Source organism: Dreissena polymorpha, chromosome 1, assembly GCF_020536995.1.
Source record: "Dreissena polymorpha isolate Duluth1 chromosome 1, UMN_Dpol_1.0, whole genome shotgun sequence".
NCBI lineage: Eukaryota > Metazoa > Mollusca > Bivalvia > Myida > Dreissenidae > Dreissena > Dreissena polymorpha.
In genome coordinates, this window is record NC_068355.1 from 143,168,078 (window position 1) to 143,190,303 (window position 22,226).

General features: G+C 34.8%; 1 protein-coding gene across 8 annotated transcripts in view; it reads right to left on the reverse strand.

Moving 5' to 3' along the window:
* The window catches only part of LOC127853592 (NAD(+) hydrolase SARM1-like), a 54,046-nt gene that overhangs the window by 27,832 nt on the left and 3,988 nt on the right, over positions 1 to 22,226 (reverse strand). For all 8 annotated transcript variants that reach the window (XM_052388275.1, XM_052388305.1, XM_052388269.1 and 5 more), the window contains exons 2-4: positions 15,514 to 17,079; positions 10,121 to 10,297; positions 7,166 to 7,290 (exon numbers count right to left, since the gene is read on the reverse strand). In XM_052388275.1, the coding sequence (XP_052244235.1) occupies positions 7,166 to 7,290; positions 10,121 to 10,297; positions 15,514 to 17,070 (1,859 nt within the window). In that variant the 5' untranslated portion in view covers positions 17,071 to 17,079. The remainder of the gene's footprint in view (positions 1 to 7,165; positions 7,291 to 10,120; positions 10,298 to 15,513; positions 17,080 to 22,226) is intronic.

Consider the following 22,226-nt stretch of genomic DNA (forward strand, 5'->3'; position numbering starts at 1 on the left):
TTGATTTCAAGCTCTGGTTACCCACATATGCAACTGACCAGAAACAATTTGAACAACTTCCAATTTGAATCACCCACGACTTATTTGTGTGACATTTCAATAAAATCTGTCATGGGTTTAAAGAAGAAAAGTTGTAAGAGTTTATTTTTTAACTCACGCCCGCACTAGCTGACATTTGACATCAAGGTACCCTTAAAACTCCCCATGAGTTTCTATGCGCTCAGGTGGGCAAACAATTTCAACTTACTATATTTAGGTAAGCTTTTTTTTATTATTTTGTTACACAATACACTGTCATTGGTAAACATGAAACTGTAAATAATACGTTACATAGCATATATACAGTCGATTGGTGTATAGCAGATTTTAGTGAGTAAAGGATAGGTTAAACATTTTTGCAAAATACTTTTATTAATGTTAAGATTTATAGTTTTCTATGAATCGAATACAAAAAGCCATCATTGTTAAGTCGATTCATGTTTATGTTGACGTGTGTCAATGTTTACAACTGTTTCTTTTTTCGAAAGAAAAACAAGGTCACTATATGTACGCACCATTTTTGTGACGACAGGAAAAGTGCAGACGAATTGTTTCTTAAAATTTTGCAGATTTTGTTTGGTAAACATAATGTTCATTGATGTAATATTTTAGTATTATGTGTCCTTTACAAAAGTAAGAATGCTCAGAAACCAAATTGATGCGTACCATATAAAATAAGCATGAAAGCTGCAACTCGGGATTTAGTGAATAACGGACATGTGGTGACCCATATTCAGGAATGTGGGGATTGTCTCAAAATAAATATAAACTCAATTGAAGTTGTCCAATACACATGTGGTTAGTGTGTGGCTATGAAATTAATTAGTGAAAACATCATTTTTAATGAAAAATAATCAAATTATAGTTAAAAACGATTTCTCTGAAAACATATTTTTCACTATCAAATCTATATATATAACAAGGTATTCAACTCAAAATGACCCGAATAGGGTGCATCGCTTTGAACAGCCATTACTTCATCAATTGTGCAGCGATTTCCATGAACTTGGTCTTATTAAACGCAGAAATGAATTTCCTTTCTGGAAATTTACATATATTGCAATTATTTTTTACAAATGCTGTGTCAAATTTCAAGAAATAACACGATACACATGTAATCCAATAAAGACCTAAGCGATCCGGTAATGGCTGAATCAGTGTACCATGAAATTCGCGCTGTAAACAATTTTTTTCTCGGAAATTTAAAACCGCTGGCATGTTTCAATAGGAAAGACATGTGTCTATCTAGGTTTAATAGTTTAATTACTGAATGCATGGTGTTTACGTTGAAATGAGACTCGAAGTCCTTAGCTATCCGTTATACACCAATCGACTGTATGGCATGTTTTTAGATTAGATTGGCACATGTATATGGTACCCTCTGGTAGACAGTGCTCGAAAGATTAACCAAGTATGACTTTAATATACTGACAATATGAAAAAAGTCATTCAACATTCTGGTAAATACAAATAAAGACATTTATACAAATTACTGCACAATTATTTGGGGAAAACGTACTGCAGACATTTCATGATTTTTCTGTACAACAATCTGTCTTGTAATCATGGCATATACTTGTAAAATAACTGGGTCAAAAATGTCATTAGCCAAAGTATCTTGTTTTAATATTGTTTTACATCACCTATTCTATTGACATACAAGAACCCTGTGAAGAGGCCAGATTTCGATTAGTTAAGACTTCAACTGTAGAAAAATCAATTATATGCCTTTAGATATGAACCGAATATGGACCAAATGAATGTTCTTCAGGTGAAGTGGGTAATGATATCCCCCCCCCCCCCTCCCCGATTGTCTACAATTTTAGACCAACTTTCACTACATTTAACAAAACGACAATGTAAAATTTTGCTTTATATCAAATGAATGCTTTGGATTTACATCAGAAATCAGTTAAATTGATAGATAGCAATGCTTGTTGACAGCACTAGTAAGCAAGTACTTTTCGGACGCAAAATAGGGATTTTCTTCAATAAATTTCTTAATAATACAAAATATTGTATGAAAAATTTACTAATACATCCTTGGATAGTCATCTACAAGCAAATGTAAACGAAACATTTTTTGATGTGCCCATGGGTCTGTACAAGGGTTGTATTAAGGGAGGTAATTTTCCACTGTACAGAAGTATTAACCTGACATTTATATAGATTGAGTAATTGGAAAAAATTAGAGATAAAATGAAACTGAATGATAAAATGATGTACAAACATTCATTTGATGGTTCAATATCGTCTTCTGCATTTGTAAATAAGAGTGAAAACAAAGATCTATAAATAAACATTTTTACTAATAGTAATAGATCTTTGATCAGACAACAATCCTAACAGTGAATTTATAATGTTAATGCGTTTTTGTTTTTTTAAATATTTCTTTAAAATGTTAACAAGGTAATTTTGCAAGTAATTCAGATATCTGCAAACAACAAAAAGTGCCGAATTTTAATTTACCAATAATTTAAAAACTGTGTGCGTGTTGACTACATCAGTTTCTGGTAAAGTAAAATGTTGTAAGTAAACTTAGTATGATCTGCTCTATTGTTGAAGAAGAACGAAAATTACAAGCACACAGGTCAGGTTTCATTTAGGAGACATCTTTTGTGCATGACCGTGGTATTAATATCCCCTGCATGGAGGTCACATTTCATTGCGATGAAATTTGTAAACAATGAAATTGTTAACTATAATTCTTGCCTTTTAGGCAATAGAAAATAAATACCTAGATTCTCATCCAAATTTTGGGGAAAATTGGGGCGGGTGGGTGGGTTTTATTTATTATTTTTTATTTTTCATTTTATGTGTCGGACCTATATATAAGGAATGAAATGTTAACGAACTTGTTGGTTTATATGCATGTATGTATGTATATATGTATGTAAAATTAAAGAGAATAAAAGAAATACAGTATAAAAACTTGACTAAGAAAATACAAATCTGTAACAGAACGGAATACAATTTCCTAGGCAGACGACAGCTTGACTAACTGTAACATCGGGTGACACCTGTGTCAACTCTAATTTATTTCGGCTGACGAAGGCACTGGTGATTTTCGGGTGGTCAACTTTCAATGATGGGGCTTGATAATTCGAACCAAAAATGAACTCATCATACAGGTCCGAAAAGGTTAAAGTTTCTGCACATTTTGACACCTGGTACCAATCTTTTACAGTTGTAACGCCGTTTTTACACCCCAAAATTAGAAACATTTTGTTGTTGTTTGCGCTCGATCACTAAAATTTCAGACGACTCTTGTGCGCCTTTAAAAATCAATAAGCGTCTCGGAGACATTGAGTTGCCGATTCGCACTTCGCTATTTTCGTACTTTCAGCTGTTTCGTCCTCAGTATTTTGCAGCTCGAATTTTTTTCCCGTTTTTTTCAAGTAAAATACGTTCGGGCGGGACAATTTTCGAGGGGCGGGCGGGGATGAGAATATAGGAATTTATTTTCTATGGCCTTAACGAATTGCTGCTGTACATTTCCATGAAACAAGGGTCTTTAAGTGACAAAGAAAATTGAACTTTTGGGAAAACTCTCTCTTTTTTCTTAACATGCAAAAAAAGTTATTCAACTTACTGTTAAATAAAAAAATCAGGATTAAATAACTACACAATCACATGGGGAAAACATACTCAAGGTATTACACAATTTTACTCTACAACAATCTGTCTTGTAACTGTGGCATACATTGATTCAAATAACTGGGTCAAAAATGCAATTAGCCAAAGTATCTTGTTTCAATATTGTTTTACATCATCTATTGGCATAGAAGAACCTTGTGAATAGGCCAAATTTCAATTAATTTGGATTCTAACAGTTCAAAAATCCATTATTTGCCTTAAGATATAAAGACACTTTGAACCAAATAAATGTTCAATAGGTGTTTTCTTTTCACTACAGTACACAAAATGACAATTCTACATTCTGCTTGCATTCAAATATCTGCTTAAGATTGTCTATATAAATCAGTTCATTGGCTATGTTGCAACTTGAGATTGTGTCATTTTAAATAAATTTAACCCCAAATGGTGCATCATCGGTTACAAGGAAGGAACAATATAAAAAGAACACTAGCAGGGATATCAATGATATGATACAATAGATAACTTTGTTGTATTTATAACTTAGTTTACCAAGAGCAGCGACTAGTGGTGAGACCGCTCATATATTTTTTTTTAAAGGTGAAGGGACCTATCTCAATACATCAATCAAAAAGGGGGAGGGTGGGGGTGGAGAGGGGTGTATAGTGTGGGGTGTGGTCATGTATTACATTATCTTTCAAAAAAGAAAAAAAGAAACATATATTTATTTATTTGGGGGGGGGGGATTCTTGAGTGGGATGGTTGGACAGTCTTTCAAAAATAAAAATAAATAAATAAATATTTGATCATTTATTAGATGCTCTTTCAAAAATAAGAAAAAAATGGAAAACAAATGGGGGGAGGATTCTGGGGTGGTGCGTGGGGGACGGTTTGGGTGGATTCTATTGTGGTATGTCAAGTAAGTGTTGTTTTGTCAAGGTATTAATAAAATCTGATCATAAATAAAGAATTTATGGCAATTTTAGCAAAATTTAATACTTTGACCTTGAGAGTCAAGGTCATTCAAAGGTCATGGTCAAATTCAACTTGCCAGGTATAGGACCCTCATAATAGTAAGAAAGTTTTGAAGTTTGAAAGCAATAGCCTTGATACTTAAATAGAAGTAAAGTGGATCTAAACACAAAATTTAACCAAATATTCAAAGTTACTTAGTCAAAAAAGGCCTATAATTCTGTCAAAATGCCAGTCAGAGTTATATAACTTTGCCTGCACAGTCCCCTTATGATAATTAGTAAGTCTTGCAAGTATGAAAGCAATAGCTTTGATACTTAAGGAATAAAGTGGACCTAAACACAAATCTTAACCAAATTTTCAATTTTATAAGTATAAATAGGCACATAATTCTGTCAAAATGCCAACCAGAGTTATCTTACTTTGCCAGCCCAGTCCCCTCATGATAGTAAGTAAGTGTAGCAAGTTTGAATGCAATAGATTTGATACTTTATGAGAAAAGTGGACCTAAACATAAAACTTAACCGTATGCCGACGCCGACGCTCAGGTGATGACAACAGCTCTTTAAAAAAAATAAAAATACATGAGCTAAAAACTAAACCTGAAATGTATGCCAAGACTGCTGTGTACAAAGACATTTCTATTTTTGCTTATTAAATATGCCAGAGTCAGTTCCCCCACAGTGATAATGTCATGGTGCATCACGAAAGCTTGTCATTTACCCGGATGTTGATATACAGGGGTGTGATTGAGGCAAAGTCAGAGGGGAGGAAAATTCTGTTGACTGATTTTGACTACGCGAATGGCGGGCATAACGCAATGACAAACCTAAAAACAGACATTAAAATAAACAACTTCTTGAACTTCATAACAATATTTTTTTATAAAAACTTCACATTTAACATACTGAGGATGCAAAGTAAACAGTTAAGTAAGTATTTATTGTGATCAATAGCAGCAGTTTTTCAATGTATTGAATTACAGTTAATAGACTAAATAAAAACAAACACACTTGAGTGTTCTTCTGGTGTTAATGATGTATTAACTTAGTTAAATAAATATATTTAATTTGTTTACCTTTCAATATCTTGCATTTCACATCTTCACTCAGTTCAAAGCTATTTCAGTTAACTGAACAGCGTGACAAACATAATAAAGCAGAATATGCATATGAATCTGATTATACACAGACCCACAGACATATAAATCAAATCATGTTTGTCTATTTCCATGTTCGAACGATACTCTTCTAAATTGTTTTACTTCGGGAGTAGACTAAACTCCAATTTGCAAAACACTGGTTTCCGTGACACAAATTCAGTGGGCACATTTCTTAACAAAATATGTGTTGCTTGTATCTAAATCGTAGTCTGTTTTTGACAAACACATTTCATTATTCCTATCAGACTAGGTGATGTCAGTCGTTTATTCGATTGCTATTTGTTATTTCAATAATCTTATTTTTCTCTTCACAACGGCGCCATTTGCAAACAAATCAGCTGAGCGCATTTTAAGAACACGATTTTAATTGGAAGATTGGGAAACGACAGCCAATTATATGGCTCGTTTAAAAAATTCTTAGGCAGAATCTACCAGTGTAAAATGCGGAGAGATTTCGCGGGCTGCGGATATTTCGGGCCGCTTATGAAATACGTCCGCAGAATCGGTGGTAGCCCCTCTCCCCCACATTTTTAAAAACGAATTTACGCAAATCTCAGAAGTGACATCCAGGACAACCCGATCCGCGGAAATCTGCTGATCCGCGGAAAAATCACACCCCTGATATAAGATTTGTAAACAAACAGAAATATTTTTTGAACAAGAGCACCGCATAACGGGAGCCACGCTCGGCTGTGAAAGCTTGTGAGAATTTTTTTATATTAGAGACCCAAAAATGGGTGTGGCGTGTAGAACTCGTCAAGGTGCAGCTACATGTCAAGTTTCAAAGTTGTAGGTAGAAGCACTTTGATTTTAGAGCCAATATGTTAAAAACCTTAACAAAATGTTAAGATTTTAGCATGACGCAGACGACACGACGACGGACACGACGAGCTGGCTATGATAATACCTTGGGTTTTCTCCGAACTGCCGAGCTAAAAATCCATATATTGACTTTGATCATTACAATTCATTTTCTTAAAAGGTATTGAAGGGTCAAAAGTCCAATGGACAGATATATTAATTGAAAATTCAATATCAATGTATTGAGTTTGATAATTAAAATAAATTTTGTTTTAAGGTATTAAGAGGTTAAAACCGAATGTGTGTGACATAAAAGCCATACAGTACGTTGTTTCTATCTTTTGTACAGCTAGTTTAAAGGAAAACTACACTAAATAGGTTTGATAATTAAAATCAATGTTTAAGATATTGCCTGGTAAAGCATGCCACTAATTACACCCTTCTCTTAATATGCCAAAGTAAATCATACAATTTAATGCATGACTAAAATGGTCTCAACGGTGCCTTGCTAAGTCAAACATACAACGACATCGAAGACTCACAGTTTCCCAATCATACCAACTTACGAGTCTAACAATCTTACTCAAGACTCACCTTTTACGAATCATGCCAGGCACCATGTTGATGCTCTCTACCAGATCTGACTCTGTCATCTGCAGCAGCATGTCACCATCTATCTTGCACTCCTCAAACCGAGAAGAGTAGTCATCGAATCCAATCTGAAATCATTGTTAACCATGTGTTAGATTAACAGGCTAATACATCATCATTGAGATGATTTGTATTTGACAACCGAACAACCAAAGTTGCCCATTGGATTTTTTTCAATATGCAAAAAAATTATTTTCCTGATTAAAACAAGAGATTGCCAAGCAATTATTGTCCCCTACCGGTGAAACTCTACGATTGTCAGAATTTTTTTATCTTTTTATTTTTTATTTGTTGCCATAGCAACCAGAATTCTTGACATAGGAACAGAATTAAATGACTTGCATAATCTCCATATTGCCATCTATCCATGTTTCAAGTTTCATGAAAAAATGTTAAGAACTTAAAAAGTTATCACAGGATCCAGAAAAGTGTGACAGACAGACAGACAAACAGAGCGCAAACCATAAGTCCCCTCCGGTTTCAACGGTAGGGGACAAAAAGAAACAAACCTGTTTTCTAAGCGTAATTTGTCATGTATAACACACATTTTTTACCTCCAAATATCAAACTAAATCAAAGCGCTGAAGGCGCTGAAGTTGTTCGCTATTGTATAATCTTAGATGCAACAGTTTACTCACTTTTCAACAGTATCTTATAGCTTTTTGAATCGCAAGTTTAAAATGAACGCAACCCTTTCAAATTTATAAAGAGTGTGTCTTAATGCACAGGTCAAGATGTATTTTCACTGTGTATCATTATATTTATGTTAAAGAGATAACTAAACGAAAAATAACAACAACATGTCTCTTTTGTAGACGTTCTGAAAGCATTAAAACATGACAAAAAAAGCATGATGAGAACCAGTTAATACAGAATAAAATTTGATCACCATCATATTAAATTAATATTGTGGCAATATCAAATACCTATCACACTAAGAATATAATTTCATGATTCAAATTCCCTTTTCAAAACTTTTTTTCACACTATATACAATTTGAAAAAATTAGTTACATGTATATAATTGATGAAAATAAAAAAATTAACAAATCTGCGAGCAGTACTTTTTACTCACAAATTAGGTAGTCATAAAGACAGCGCTGTTGACCCATACTTTGTTGCTTATGCATTACTTGTTACCCTTGTAGTTCACCTTATGTCAACCAGTCTCTTACCTTAACATCGGTATAGAACAATCATGTGCTTTTTCGGCGTAGCTGTTTTACCCAGCTTTCCACCTTTAATGACCTTTACATAACGCCAGCACAAAAATTTATCTGTTTGGATAAATGTCTTTGTGTTTGTGCACTTCTTCATTAGCAGCTTACATTGGGCTGGTAAAGGTATGTGTCAACAAGGTCTTTTTCGCGGGTAACGGTAGGTTTCAACAGGGACTTCTTAGTGTTTGCAAGTTTGGTCCAGATTTTTGGCACCTTCATTGTACATCAAATTCACACCTTCAAACAATAACCCCACATGTCCAACATAATATATGAACAGTTTTATGTTAATACTGACTTATCTCAACAATTGAAGCCCATGTGCTACAAAGTTTTTATTCAATATTCAAATTTAAAGCCCAGGCTTTCCCAAAGAAAAAGTGACAGGATGTAAATGAATTCTTATTTGTGCCTTTTTTATTTATTTGTACACGAAATGCACGTGGACTGTTAATCTGTTGCTAGAAAATTACAAAATTGTCAGAAAAAATATAGTGCTATGCAACCCATGCTCCTAATGATAATGATGCTTCCTCTTTTGAATGCAAAATTAAGCTGTTCAATGAACTGGCTTATTTAATTTCGCAATAGTCAAAGGCAACCATTTTCAGTCCGATTTGCTTGTTGTTTTTTTGGCTCGAGATCTTTTTTTCTTCATTTTGGAATTTAAAAAGGAATGCGTGTTATACATAGGTGTGTGTTATATTTGATTAAACTAGGTAAACTGTGGATAGTGATTCTCACATTTGAAACAAGCAAATTCGTTGAATTGATATCCCCCACCAATATGCTTCTGGACACAAAAGTGTTATATTTGACACTCAAAAAAGCATTTTGTTCAAGATGCAAAGGGCCATAACTCCGTTATTAACAGATGGTGTTCAATGCCATTTGGCGTGCATCATCCTCTTATCCATATATATACTCATACCAAGTTTCAATGAAATCCGCCAAAGCACTTCCAAGATATGGCTCCGGACACAAAAGTGACGGATGGAAAGACGGACGGACAATGCCAAAACAATATCCCTCCGCCTATAGGGGGGGATAACAAAATAACTGTGCAAATATGTGACCTGCAAATTTCCACTGACTGCATTTATAACCTTGTGCTTTATCTTTCCAAACAGCTGGTAAATAATAGTTATGTAGGTAAGATGTGGTGTCCACAGTACCTGTCCAAAGAGACTGTAAATTATGGTTAAGTTGATATTATATCAGCTATGCAACAGAATAGTCAGGATCCACACAACTAAGGAAGGAATCGTGTTTCTTTTAAAGTTACAAAGTACTTGCTCTTGGTCTTCCCAAAAAACATACTCTCTATAATATTAAGATTTTCCATCATCCATGCAATCAAGAGTAAACAAGAGATTGTCAAGCAATATGGTCCCCTACCGGTGAAATTCCACCATTGTGAGAATTTTTTTTCTTTTAACATTTGTTGCCATGGCAACCACAATTTTTGACGTAGGAACAAAATGAATTGACATGCATAATCTCCATATTGCCATCTGTCCATGTTTCAAGTTTCATGAAAAAATATGAAGAACTTTTTAAGTTATCGCAGGATCCAGAAAAGTGTGACGGACTGACAGACTGACGCACAGAGCGCAAACCATAAGTCCCCTCCGGTTTCACCGGTAGGGGACAACAAACATAGTTGAGCTGTACGTACCTGTGAGACCCAGTGTGCTACATCCTCAGTGGTCCATATGGGCACCTGCTGTGAGAGCTTGTGGGGTATGTCCTCGCCTATGAGCTGTAGAGCCTCACGGGCGAGCCTGGACGCCACCGCATTGGGGCTGCTGGCCACTTTTCTCAGCGGTTCTACCACCTCGATGTCATAGAACACCTGCAAGTACAGGCACTCAAAGTAACTGACGTCCGTGATCAAACATACTTTTAATCCTTTATTATCCAGGTTGCGAGCTTTCAACATTTTCTATGACAATACTTATGCATGAAAATGGCTATGACATTTATTTAATTATGTATTGACACAATGTTGCAGTGTTGTTAGAGCTTTTAAAGTCTCTTGATATTCTTCTTCTTAATTGCTGCTCTACTCCTATAAAAACTCAGTCCTGTATGGAGAGATTATGATATGTCTGGTGGAAAATGTCATCAAGGATTCAAAGTTTAAGCACAGATGGTGGATGTATATAAGTCAGTGAGACAGTAAGTAATCGTTCTGGAGTACAATCTGGCATCTCAATTGCATAATTGGCCGAATATGAAGTTTCTTTGACTATATAAGTAAATTTAAACTATTGCAATATTTGATTTTTAACTTTAAGTTTGTACAGATGCATTCTTGACTTCCATATCATGGTAATCAAAAATGGCAATTAGTTGTAGGACACACAAAAATGTTGTTCTTTGGAGGAAAATGTAGGTCGTTATGAGATTCTACCATTTGATTCCAAAGTTAGGGCTATAAGCCAACAAGTGTACCACTTACATGCAAACAGAAACAAATTAACATACACCAAGATCGGATTTCCATACATTTAAGTTTTTTATGTCAGACCAACAAATGTTTTGGTTTTAGAATCGATTTGGACTAGTAAACATATTACATTTACCACTTCAGTATTCTATAACATTCTATAAATAAATATGTTCAGTACTTTTAATTATTTGATGGGCCATCAACTTTTCAAAAATGGGATTAAATGATATTTTAATGTTAACCAACAATAACATTCCACCCTATATTAATAGCATCACAAATACATGTTATATTTTAATCATTTTATAATATTTTGTATTTCAAATTAACACTACCATGGGAAAAAAACAATAACAATGTTTGGCATAAGTTATTCAATGGTTTACTTGAGGATTTGACTTCAACATGACTCAAAGCAAGTTACTTTGACCATCTTCTTTCCCCAATGGAAAAAGGGTGCCCCAAAAGTCTGCCTTTATTAACCCTTTGCATGCTGGGTAATTTGTCTTCTGCTAAAATGTCGTCTGCTGAATTTCTAAAATTAGCATTTTCTTTGATTTTTTTCAAAGAATACTATCAGAATAGCAAACAGTTTGGATCCTGATGAGACGCCACGTTCTGTGGCGTCTCATCTGGATCCAAACTGTTTGCAAAGGCCTTTAAAATCCGGTTCCAGCGCTTAAAGGGTTAAGATGTACATATGTAATCATGTCCATGCAGAATGTATTGCAGCAAACAATTACATGTGTCAAGCTAGATTACTTTTTAATGAAAATTGGAAAGCAATTTACATAATAAATTAAGAAATGTTTTGTTCTTCTACTAATCAGTTCTAATACTTTGAATCCTCTACAAATCTAACAGTTTAAAATTATAGTGAAAAAACAATTATAGTAAAAAAATAATATCATAGAACTATATTTGCATGCTTTTAAATGGAACTTTTCATGTTTTTGGTAAATTTACAAAATTAATTTTTTTTCTTCAGATTTGCACATTTTCATTGTAGTTATGATATTTGTGAGAAAACTGAACATTTACCATGCTCTTAAATATCCATATATCCAAATATTAATTAAATGCATCTTTTGCCAATTTGAAAACCTGAAAGGTAAAAAGCGTTGTAGAGCAAGACAAGTTATTTTTAACCACGGAGTTGTGTACGGGATCCCATGGGCTAGTATAGAAGAAATTCAGAAAGAGCATGCGCGCTGCTCTGACTAGTTTATATCATTAGCAAAATCTGTGACCTATACTGTAAACAAGAGGGCCTGAAAGGCCCAAAGTCACTCACCCGAGATACACAGGAACTGACCTGCTCAGTGCAGCCCCAAGATATCATTAGAACAAATGATCTGACCAAGTTTCATGAAGAGTGAACTATAAATGTAACCTTTAGAGTGCTAACAAGTTTTACTATAGCCATATAATGATAAATTCCCCACCTGCATGCCCTATGTTTATCAACAGACTGAACCATTTTCGAACTCATCCAAGATATCATTAAAACAAATGTTTGACCAAGTTTCATAAAGATTGGACAATGAATGTTACTTTTACAGTGTTAACAAGTTTTTACTAAAGCCATATTTTAAACAAGATGTGTTTGTGAAACACTATGTTCCCATATATTTGACCTTTGACCTTGAAGAATGACCTTGACCTGTCACCAATTTATAATGTGCAGCTTCATGAGATACACATGCATGACAAATATGTTGCTATGCAAGACAAATATCATGTTGCTATCTTCAATATTGCAAAAGTGTACATTAAATGAGCGATTTTTACCCATATATTTGACTTTTGACCTTGAAGGATGACCCTGACCTTTCACCACTCAAAATGTGCAGCTCCATGAGATACACATGCATGCCAAATATGAATGTTGAAATTTGAAAAATGACACTTATTGGAAACCAATTGAGAGTCCCAAGGATGCACCTTTTTGAATAACTGGGTTTTTCAAGTCAATCCATTAACAAACAAAACCTGTACAGCAACCTCCTATTTAAACTAAAGTCAACACAATTTATTTCCGCACACCTGTTTAAAATCCAATTAATCAAATGGAGTAATGTTTCTAAACTGTCCAATAGTTTTCTCACATCCAATACTCTTTGGAGCTAAGCATTGTATGTATGTAATATGTAAGTATTTCTTTTGACCTTGCAATCATGAAAATGCAAGCACTTATTTCCAATGGGCTGCCCCGGTCAGGAATTGAACTGGGGACCTCTGGAATGGTAGACAAGTGTGTTACCACTCGACTACCGCACCACTTAGCATTAATAATTTATCTGACAGTATGAGCATGCTTCCAGTAATGTAGTATTGATTAATGCCATTTGAAATGGTCACTTGCTGATGTGTAACAAATTTACAGTTTTAACGTCCTAGAGACTTGCCCCAACTTGGCATTAACATCAAAGACCTTTGATGTTTGCCGACACCATACAACTTGCAGTTTTTAAGACATAGGTTTAATTGATGTCATCTGGTAACACTGTTGACTTGTGATTGTCTAAGACTTTTGTATTTAACTGGTTTTATTGTTGTTTCTAATTGAAATATGATTGCAAGGTAATGATAATGTTTCGTTTACAACAAAGTAAATGTACATATTAAAGTGCAGGGTTTTCCACAGGCCATTTAACGATCCCTCGCCGGGGCGCTTGAATTTCGAAATCAGAGTCCCCGGGGCGCTTGAAATTTTCCGATCAGTGTATTTTTCAGTAAAAGAAAGTGGAGATTGTCAAAAAAATCAAGGTTTATCTATCAGTGTATCAATATTCCCTGTTTTAAAAGAGCACTCAGTACCTACTTTCACAAGTAATCGCCATAAACACCACATGGGGTATTGGATAATCCACTGATAAGACGCGCGTATCGATTATTCTAGCCACATTACACAGTCATTTAAATGGTGACAAGGATGTATCAAGTAACTTTCCAGTCTTCAAACTGCGATGTTCATCGTCCAATTGGTTACGCGAATGCTTATGAGGGCGGGGTTAATTATCGACCATTATTTTTGATTGACGTTGGGCACGAAAAAGAGTTTATCGCAGCTTGATTAGCAAGAAGTTGTACCACTTACGTAATATTAAACCGGTAACTAGTACAGTACAGTATATTAAAGACGGTTTCGGGCATCATCATCACACCTTTTTACTGTAAACAAGTGTTACCTATGACTCGTAATTAATGCCAGAAATTAATTGCAAGTGGTAAACAATTAATTACTTATAGCTAGTAAGTTGTGCAAATAACTCCCGGTTACAATTATGCGATAACAATTTAATTCCAGTACATGTATATTTCATCGTGTCCATTTATAGAACTGATTCACCTCGTTTTTCTGACATTTATTCGACACGTTATGCGCTTTAACAAACTTTTGTTGAATTAATTACGCACACTTCTAAATGTTTCGTCCGATAATCGATACTTTTTAGACTGATGATGACAACCGGCCGTAATCCTTTTGGACAACGTGAATTTCATGCATAATTCCATTAAACATTTATTTGACTCGTAAAGTGTTTAAACGAATTATCGTTGAATTCATAACGCAACTGTTAATATTTGTTAAAATCTCAAATGGGAATAATTAAATGTGTAATCTGAAACCCATTCCCGTAAGTCGATGTTAAGGCGTTTTTAATCCGACACATACTTCCAAATGTAAATGTTACCGCAACATTAAAATATTCTTGCTTCAAGTTAGCAGTGCAAATTTATTTTGTGTTGAATTTTTTTCTCAATTAAAAAGAGCGTGAAAATTATTCAGCATTACAACGTCGTGTCATTTCAGGGACCTATACAAATAGGTCCCTGGTCATTTGCATAGAAAGCGTGCGGTAATTGAGCGTTTTAACAAGCACACAACACGTCAGGGCATTGACGCATGTTCAGAGGCAATATTTTATCAAATCTATAGTCACTTAAAATTTATTTGATACTGTAGCAAAATGGCAAGGTTTGTGTTAAAGAAATAATTGAGAGCTTTAATCGTAAATATTAACCAGAAAGTGATTTATAAAAACGGAATAAACGGGGTTATCGGGTAATAAATAGAAACTTGAAAAATAGTAAGTATACAGTAATAGAGTCGGGTTGAAACGGATGTATTGGGGAATCGTTCGAGTCGGGATTTTACTATTTGTGCGGAAAAGTTTTAAAACAATTAAACAATATAAAAATTTATATATTTTCTTAAATGACAGGGGGGATTTTCTTGAAGAGTCATAGCGCACCAAATGATGTCTTTTGACGCTGTATTTCTTTGAGTTATAACGCACCACAGAACGTGAATTGACACGTTATTTTTTTTTAAAATCAACGTTGGGAGGAGACACCCCTCCCGAACCACCCCTATCAGCCCCGGGGCGCCTGACAAAAAGCCTGTGGAAAGCACTAAAAGTGGGGTGTGTATGTGGTTCATTATTTACCCCAACATGTTTACCCAGTAAAGCAAGCCGGCATTTGCTAAGGTAACCACCTGGTAATGGGTCCTGTTTATTAGCCCCTGTTAACTGAGCAAACAAAATCACCATGTATAAATAGACTTAGTTATAAAATTAATTGTTCATCAGTAACATTTAAACACTTACATCATTCTTTCCTTGCTCTGATTTGATTGCCGCCTCCATGGCAAAGTGGAAGGCTGCGAGGGCTTGAGCCTCGGGTCGTCGGCTATACAGTAGGGGCTTCAGCTTTGCCAGCCAAACTGGGTCCCTCCCCTGCTGGTGACTGTAGTCACTGTGGGCAAACACATCTGGCTTCTCTGTGCTCACAAACGGTAAAACAAGTTCTAGCGTCCCTGACTTCATAACTTGAGCTTCCAGTTCCTTATTTGCAACTAGAACTGCTATAGAAAGACAGGCATAGTATTTAATGTGCTTATCTTCCATGAAAGCCAATGGAAAAAGCCATTCAGGTACTTTATAATGAGTCATTGTTTGTTGATTTTCTGGTCCACCAAACAGTGACAGATTTGACAACGCCTTAGCACACCTGCGTAGCACCTTAACATCTGTACTGCGACTCCAGTGGAGAATCGTGTCCAGACCACCGAACTCTATAACTTTTTTTGACACTTCTTCACTGACTTTGAACAGATTTTCAAGGATTCCGGTCATACTCATGGCCAGGTTATGTTCTCCAATATTTTTCTGAGTCATTCTCACAACCACCTCAAGTCCTTCCTCCGCAATCATAACACGGTTCTGATAAGACATTACCTGTTCCAGCAAGGAGGTGGTGGCAATCAATATTTCCTTGCAGTCACTTTCACAATTTTTTATCAAAAGACTTAATACACTTTCATTTCGTATAATATCACAAAGACCGTATGCCAAATCTCTGCCATAAACTTTGTAGTTCCATGCCTCCTCCATGGTTTCATTAATTTTTGTTAAGGGTTTTATTTCAGCAGATCCAGTTGCACACTTTAATTCCGTTATACTTTTTTCCATTACATTACAAAACTGTTGATACTTCAATTTCAAGTTGTGCTTGTTTTGCCACGATGCGTGATTATCTCCTGAGGTAGTGGAGTTCTGACTTACATTTAGAGTCAGAGGATATTTGCTGTAGTAGCTGCCATAATGTTCCACATGCAGTGCCTCAACATGTTCTGCCTCAATGGAGTCATCACTTTCTTCTATATCGTCAAGAGTGTCAGAGGAGTATGTTTTAGTGCAGCTGCTCAGGGAGCTGTAGGAAACTTTGGTTTTCTTTTTTGTCACCAGGATCTCATCCTGCGGAATTGTCTCCAAGGGACTCTGATTCAGTCGTAATCTAAACCTGATATCTTTTAACGTTTTTGTGCTAGCAGCAGTGCTTATACTACTTTCAATCTCTTGGTCTATTTTCGAAAGATCAAAAAAGACACGGGCACTTTCTGACACACGCTTTCCAGACAGTGGCGGTTCAGAGTCAAGTTCATCAAAGTTACCGGCTGAGGTAGCTCCTGCTAAAATGCTCTGAATATCTCGCCGTGTGAGCTCAGCATCCGACTGTGATCTCTGGGGAAAAATACTGGAATTAAACCGGTCAATATTATATGAATCGGAGTCCCTTTCATCATCACTATAATGGATAGTGTCTACTTCATTGGACTTGATATCGCTGTCCTCAAAAATGTCATCAAATTTGGCTTCTGCCATGTTTTACATCTGCAAATAAAATTGTAAAGATTATGTTCAGCAAATAAAAATTTGAAATATACACAAGTAGCCCCTCAAGCTGTAAGGGCAGGAAAGTAATCTTATTATTGCTCAATTGGTCATTGTTGGCTCGGGTACTACTTACATGTACCCCGGGTACTCTTAAGTATACTTACATGTTCCCCGGGTACGGTAAATATACTAAAACGTACCCTGGAATTTTGACGCTAAATCGGTTGTTGTTGGCTTTAAAACAAAATAATTATGTTAACATTTATGTAAATTTTCTGTTAAATGACCTCTTTATTATGGAAACTCATACTCAAAAAGCATGTTCATGCAGTTTCATTAAAACTAAAAGAGAAGTTTGTTTAAGATAAACAATATCGGTTTATGGTAATCGGTAGCGCGTTTTACAACATCGGATTATGGGCTGGAATACAACTTATGTACAGACTAATATCAGTCCGGTACGTTTAAGGACTTTTACTGTACCTGGGGTACATGTAAGTATACTTAAGAGTTCCCGAGTACATTTTAGTAGTACCGGAGTTGACAATGACCAATCAAGCTTTACAATCTTATCATGCAGTCCATGATCTATAGCAAGGAATCAATTGTCAAACAATGCTATACATAGGTTGGCATCCTTGGCTTTTTATTACATCTTTCCAATCAGTTTGTTAAGTCATCATTTTGATAGGATAACAATTATCATTAGCACGGTCCATACAATAACCGAAAAGCACCGAAAAGCACTCAATTTCTCTCTATATATATGCAATATATCGTTTTTAGTGTATGTTAACGAGTTTAATTAGTAATAAATGGTTATATGATTGTATGTTTATACTACATTGTGCCCAAAATGGAAAATATCGGCAATTACCGATCGAAAAGCACTTCATGTGGAAACCGAAAAGCACTCAATTTCTCGCTATATATATGAATATTTGCGTTTCTATTGGGTGTAAACGGATTGAATTAGTTATAAATGGTTATATTTCATGCACATTTATACTACCTTGGGTTTATAACGAGGTATTAATGCCCGAAATTGGATAAATATCGGCAATATACCGACCGAAAAGCACTTCATGTGAAGACCGAAAAGCACTCAATTTCTCGCTATATATATGAATATTTGCGTTTCTATTGGGTGTAAACGGAGTGAATTAGTTATAAATGGTTATATTTCATGCACATTTATACTACCTTGGGTTTATAACGAGGTATTAATGCCCGAAATTGGATAAATATCGGCAATATACCGACCGAAAAGCACTTCACGTGAAGACCGAAAAGCACTCAATTTCTCGCTATATATATGAATATTTGCGTTTCAATTGGGTGTAAACGGATTGAATTAGTTATAAATGGTTATATTTCATGCACATTTATACTACCTTGGGTTTATAACGAGGTATTAATGCCCGAAATTGGATAAATATCGGCAATATACCGACCGAAAAGCACTTCATGTGAAGACCGAAAAGCACTCAATTTCTCGCTATATATATATAATATTTGCGTTCCTATTATGTGTAAACGGTTTAAATTAGTTATAAATGGTATATTGCATGCATATTTATACTACCTTGTGTTTATAACGAGGTATTAATGCCCGAAATTGGATAAATATCGGCAATATACCGACCGAAAAGCACTTCATGTGAAGACCGAAAAGCACTCAATTTCTCGCTATATATGTGAATATTTGCGTTTCTATTGGGTGTAAACGGATTGAATTAGTTATAAATGGTTATATTTCATGCAAATTTATACTACCTTGGGTTTATTATGAGGTATTAAGCCCCAAAATTGGATAAATATCGGCAATATACCGACCGAAAAGCACTTCATGTGAAGACCGAAAAGCACTCAATTTCTCGCTATATATATGAATAGTTGCGTTTCTATTGGGTGTAAACGGATTGAATTAGTTATAAATGGTTATATTTCATGCACATTTATACTACCTTGGGTTTATAACGAGGTATTAATGCCCGAAATTGGATAAATATCGGCAATATACCGACCGAAAAGCACTTCATGTGAAGACCGAAAAGCACTCAATTTCTCGCTATATATATATATTATTTGCGTTCCTTTTATGTGTAAACGGTTTAAATTAGTTATAAATGGTATATTGCATGCATATTTATACTACCTTGTGTTTATAACGAGGTATTAATGCCCGAAATTGGATAAATATCGGCAATATACCGACCGAAAAGCACTTCATGTGAAGACCGAAAAGCACTCAATTTCTCGCTATATATGTGAGTATTTGCGTTTCTATTGGGTGTAAACGGATTGAATTAGTTATAAATGGTTATATTTCATGCATATTTATACTACCTTGTGTTTATAACGAGGTATTAATGCCCGAAATTGGATAAATATCGGCAATATACCGACCGAAAAGCACTTCATGTGAAGACCGAAAAGCACTCAATTTCTCGCTATATATATATAATATTTGCGTTCCTATTATGTGTAAACGGTTTAAATTAGTTATAAATGGTATATTGCATGCATTTTTATACTACCTTGTGTTTATTATGAGGTATTAATGCCCAAAATTGGTTAAATATCGGCAATATACCGACCGAAAAGCACTCCCGCGACAGCAGAGAATCACCGAAAAGCACTCAAGTTCTCTATATATACATGCAAGTTAACTATAAGGGCCGATTTTAATGGATTGAAAAGATGTACATATTTATTTAGTCAAAGTCTGTTCATATTGAAACTTAATTTTAATGTCTGAAGTCATCATTAACAACTTGTGAACGAACGGCCGGTACGCTTCTTTAATCAGCACAAAGCAGTTTGGAAATAGATTTTCGCACCTTCAATTAATTATATTCCAGATAATGATGAGAAGTTGCGTTATGATCGGTGCCTTTAATTCATGTCCGAACAGTGCGGCTCGTGTGAATTAATGTACAGTTTTGTTGATTTACATGTGCTCAATTAATTATTCGATGTACGATGTGAATCTAATCTTAGTTTTAGTGCAGATTCGTTCATACGACACAAAGACACTATTTTATGTTACGGATCTTTTCGGTTTAGAGGACTGAGACATTCATGTTAAAAATCGAATATAATATATATTTTTTTATAAAAAACAGGTAGCAAGTTATAAATATATCGGCAATGTACCAACCGAAAAGCATTTCATGGTGTTTATCATCTTATACGTAAATTGATGTATATGTTTTAAGTATTTCTAATTGACGTGAAACTCTTGAATAGAAATTGCAGCATGACTTTTAGTTAATGTGCTCTGTATTAATAATAGCGATTTTAATTGAAGATACAAAAAAATCAACATGTACACTTGAAATTCAATAGCTCCCCAAATGAGTGCAGAAAAAACAACGTGGCAACGTGTCACGTATATTTCAGGCACGGGCACAATCACACTTTATTAGCGCCGTCTTTAAACCCTTGTAATCTCTAAAGAACAGATTAATTTGACCTTAATTAACAAAATTAACAAAATTATTTTAACTAATGCAAGCTAAAATTAATATGTGACTACTTGCTATACAATCAGTACCATTCGAAAATGGATCGTATTTAATTGTGGTTCCTTCTTTGAACTTATGTTGACGGCCGACTTTTAGAATAGCTAGTGCCAGTAATAAATGTATTTCTTTAAATTCACATGTTGTTTTTTTAAGATATGAAAGATGCAAATGTGTCTTACTTATATTGTTTTCTGGTATTTAATCTATCTTATATATATGTGACTACGTGCTAATTTTTGGAGAAATGAAAAATTCAAATGTGTCTTATATATATTTTATCCATGTATCATGTGTATTCAGTTTTCATGCGAAAATATATCTTATTTCTTAATTTCCACCATCACACTTTATTAGCGCAGCGCCGACTCAGTAAATTAATTAATGTAATAAAAAAAAGTGCAACGGTGAGGTGGATCAATTGTTAGTGCACACCACTTCAGCAATAAATGAAAGTTATTTTGGCTGTAAATCCGATATTTCCAATACAGTAGCCATGTTCCTGTGTATTGAGATGATAAGATCACCACAGCAGGTTGCTAATACACAGTGTAGACTGAAATGAAAACAGTTATTTTGGCTGTAATTCCAATTCCAGTACAGTAGCCATGTTCCTGTGTATTGAACTGATAAGATCACCACAGCAGGTTGCTAATACACCGTGTAGACTTCCACTGTTTTATTATAGTAATTGTTATTTACCTGCTTGGAATAAATGGTGTATTCATTCGGGTCTGATGGTGTATTGTAAAATATATAATTCTGATAAGAAACAGTAGCACACAACAGGAATTTGGTTGATAAAAATAACTGATGTATTTATTGAAAGTGAAATTTGCCCAGAATAGTTGTATAAAATTTTTCGTCTAGCGGCCAAGTGCATTAATCCCGATCGCTGTTGGGTATTTTACTGTTTAGTAACACCTTAATACCATCATTTTTAAACTGATAACGGAAATAAAGAAATATCTTTTTTTTGGTAAGTATACGTGCTTGAATTAATGTTACATCTTTCATTGGAGATACATTGCGGCAGAGTTCTAGTTCGCAGCGTAATCAAGCTCCGTGTAATCGGTATCCTACAATAAATAAGTTTTTAATTATGTGTAATTTAATTCGCAACATTGCTTATCTCAACGTTCAATGGCCCGCGCACTTCACAAAATTTTAAAACATCATTATTGTTAAGTGTACATGCTTGATATATTCATAAAATAGCAGTTTTTTAAAAACAATCGGACTTTAACCTTTAATTTGATGCAAATGAACAGAAGAACTGATGTATTTATTTAACGTGAATAACATTTTGAACTAAAAATGTTTTGAATTAATGTTAATGCAAAAATAAATCTATAACATTATACCGCTGTTGGGTATTTTACTGTTAGTAACGCTCGATTGGTCATTGTCGGCTCGGGTAAAACTTACATGTACCCCGGGTACTCTTAAGTAACTCATACTCATGTTGATGCAGTTTTTCTTAACAGAAGTTTGTTTAAGATAATCGTTAGCGCGTTTTACGACATCGGATTTTGGGCGGGAAATACAACTGGGGTACAGTCTAATATCGACCGGGTACATGTAGGTAGTACCCGAGCCGACAATGACCAATCGAGC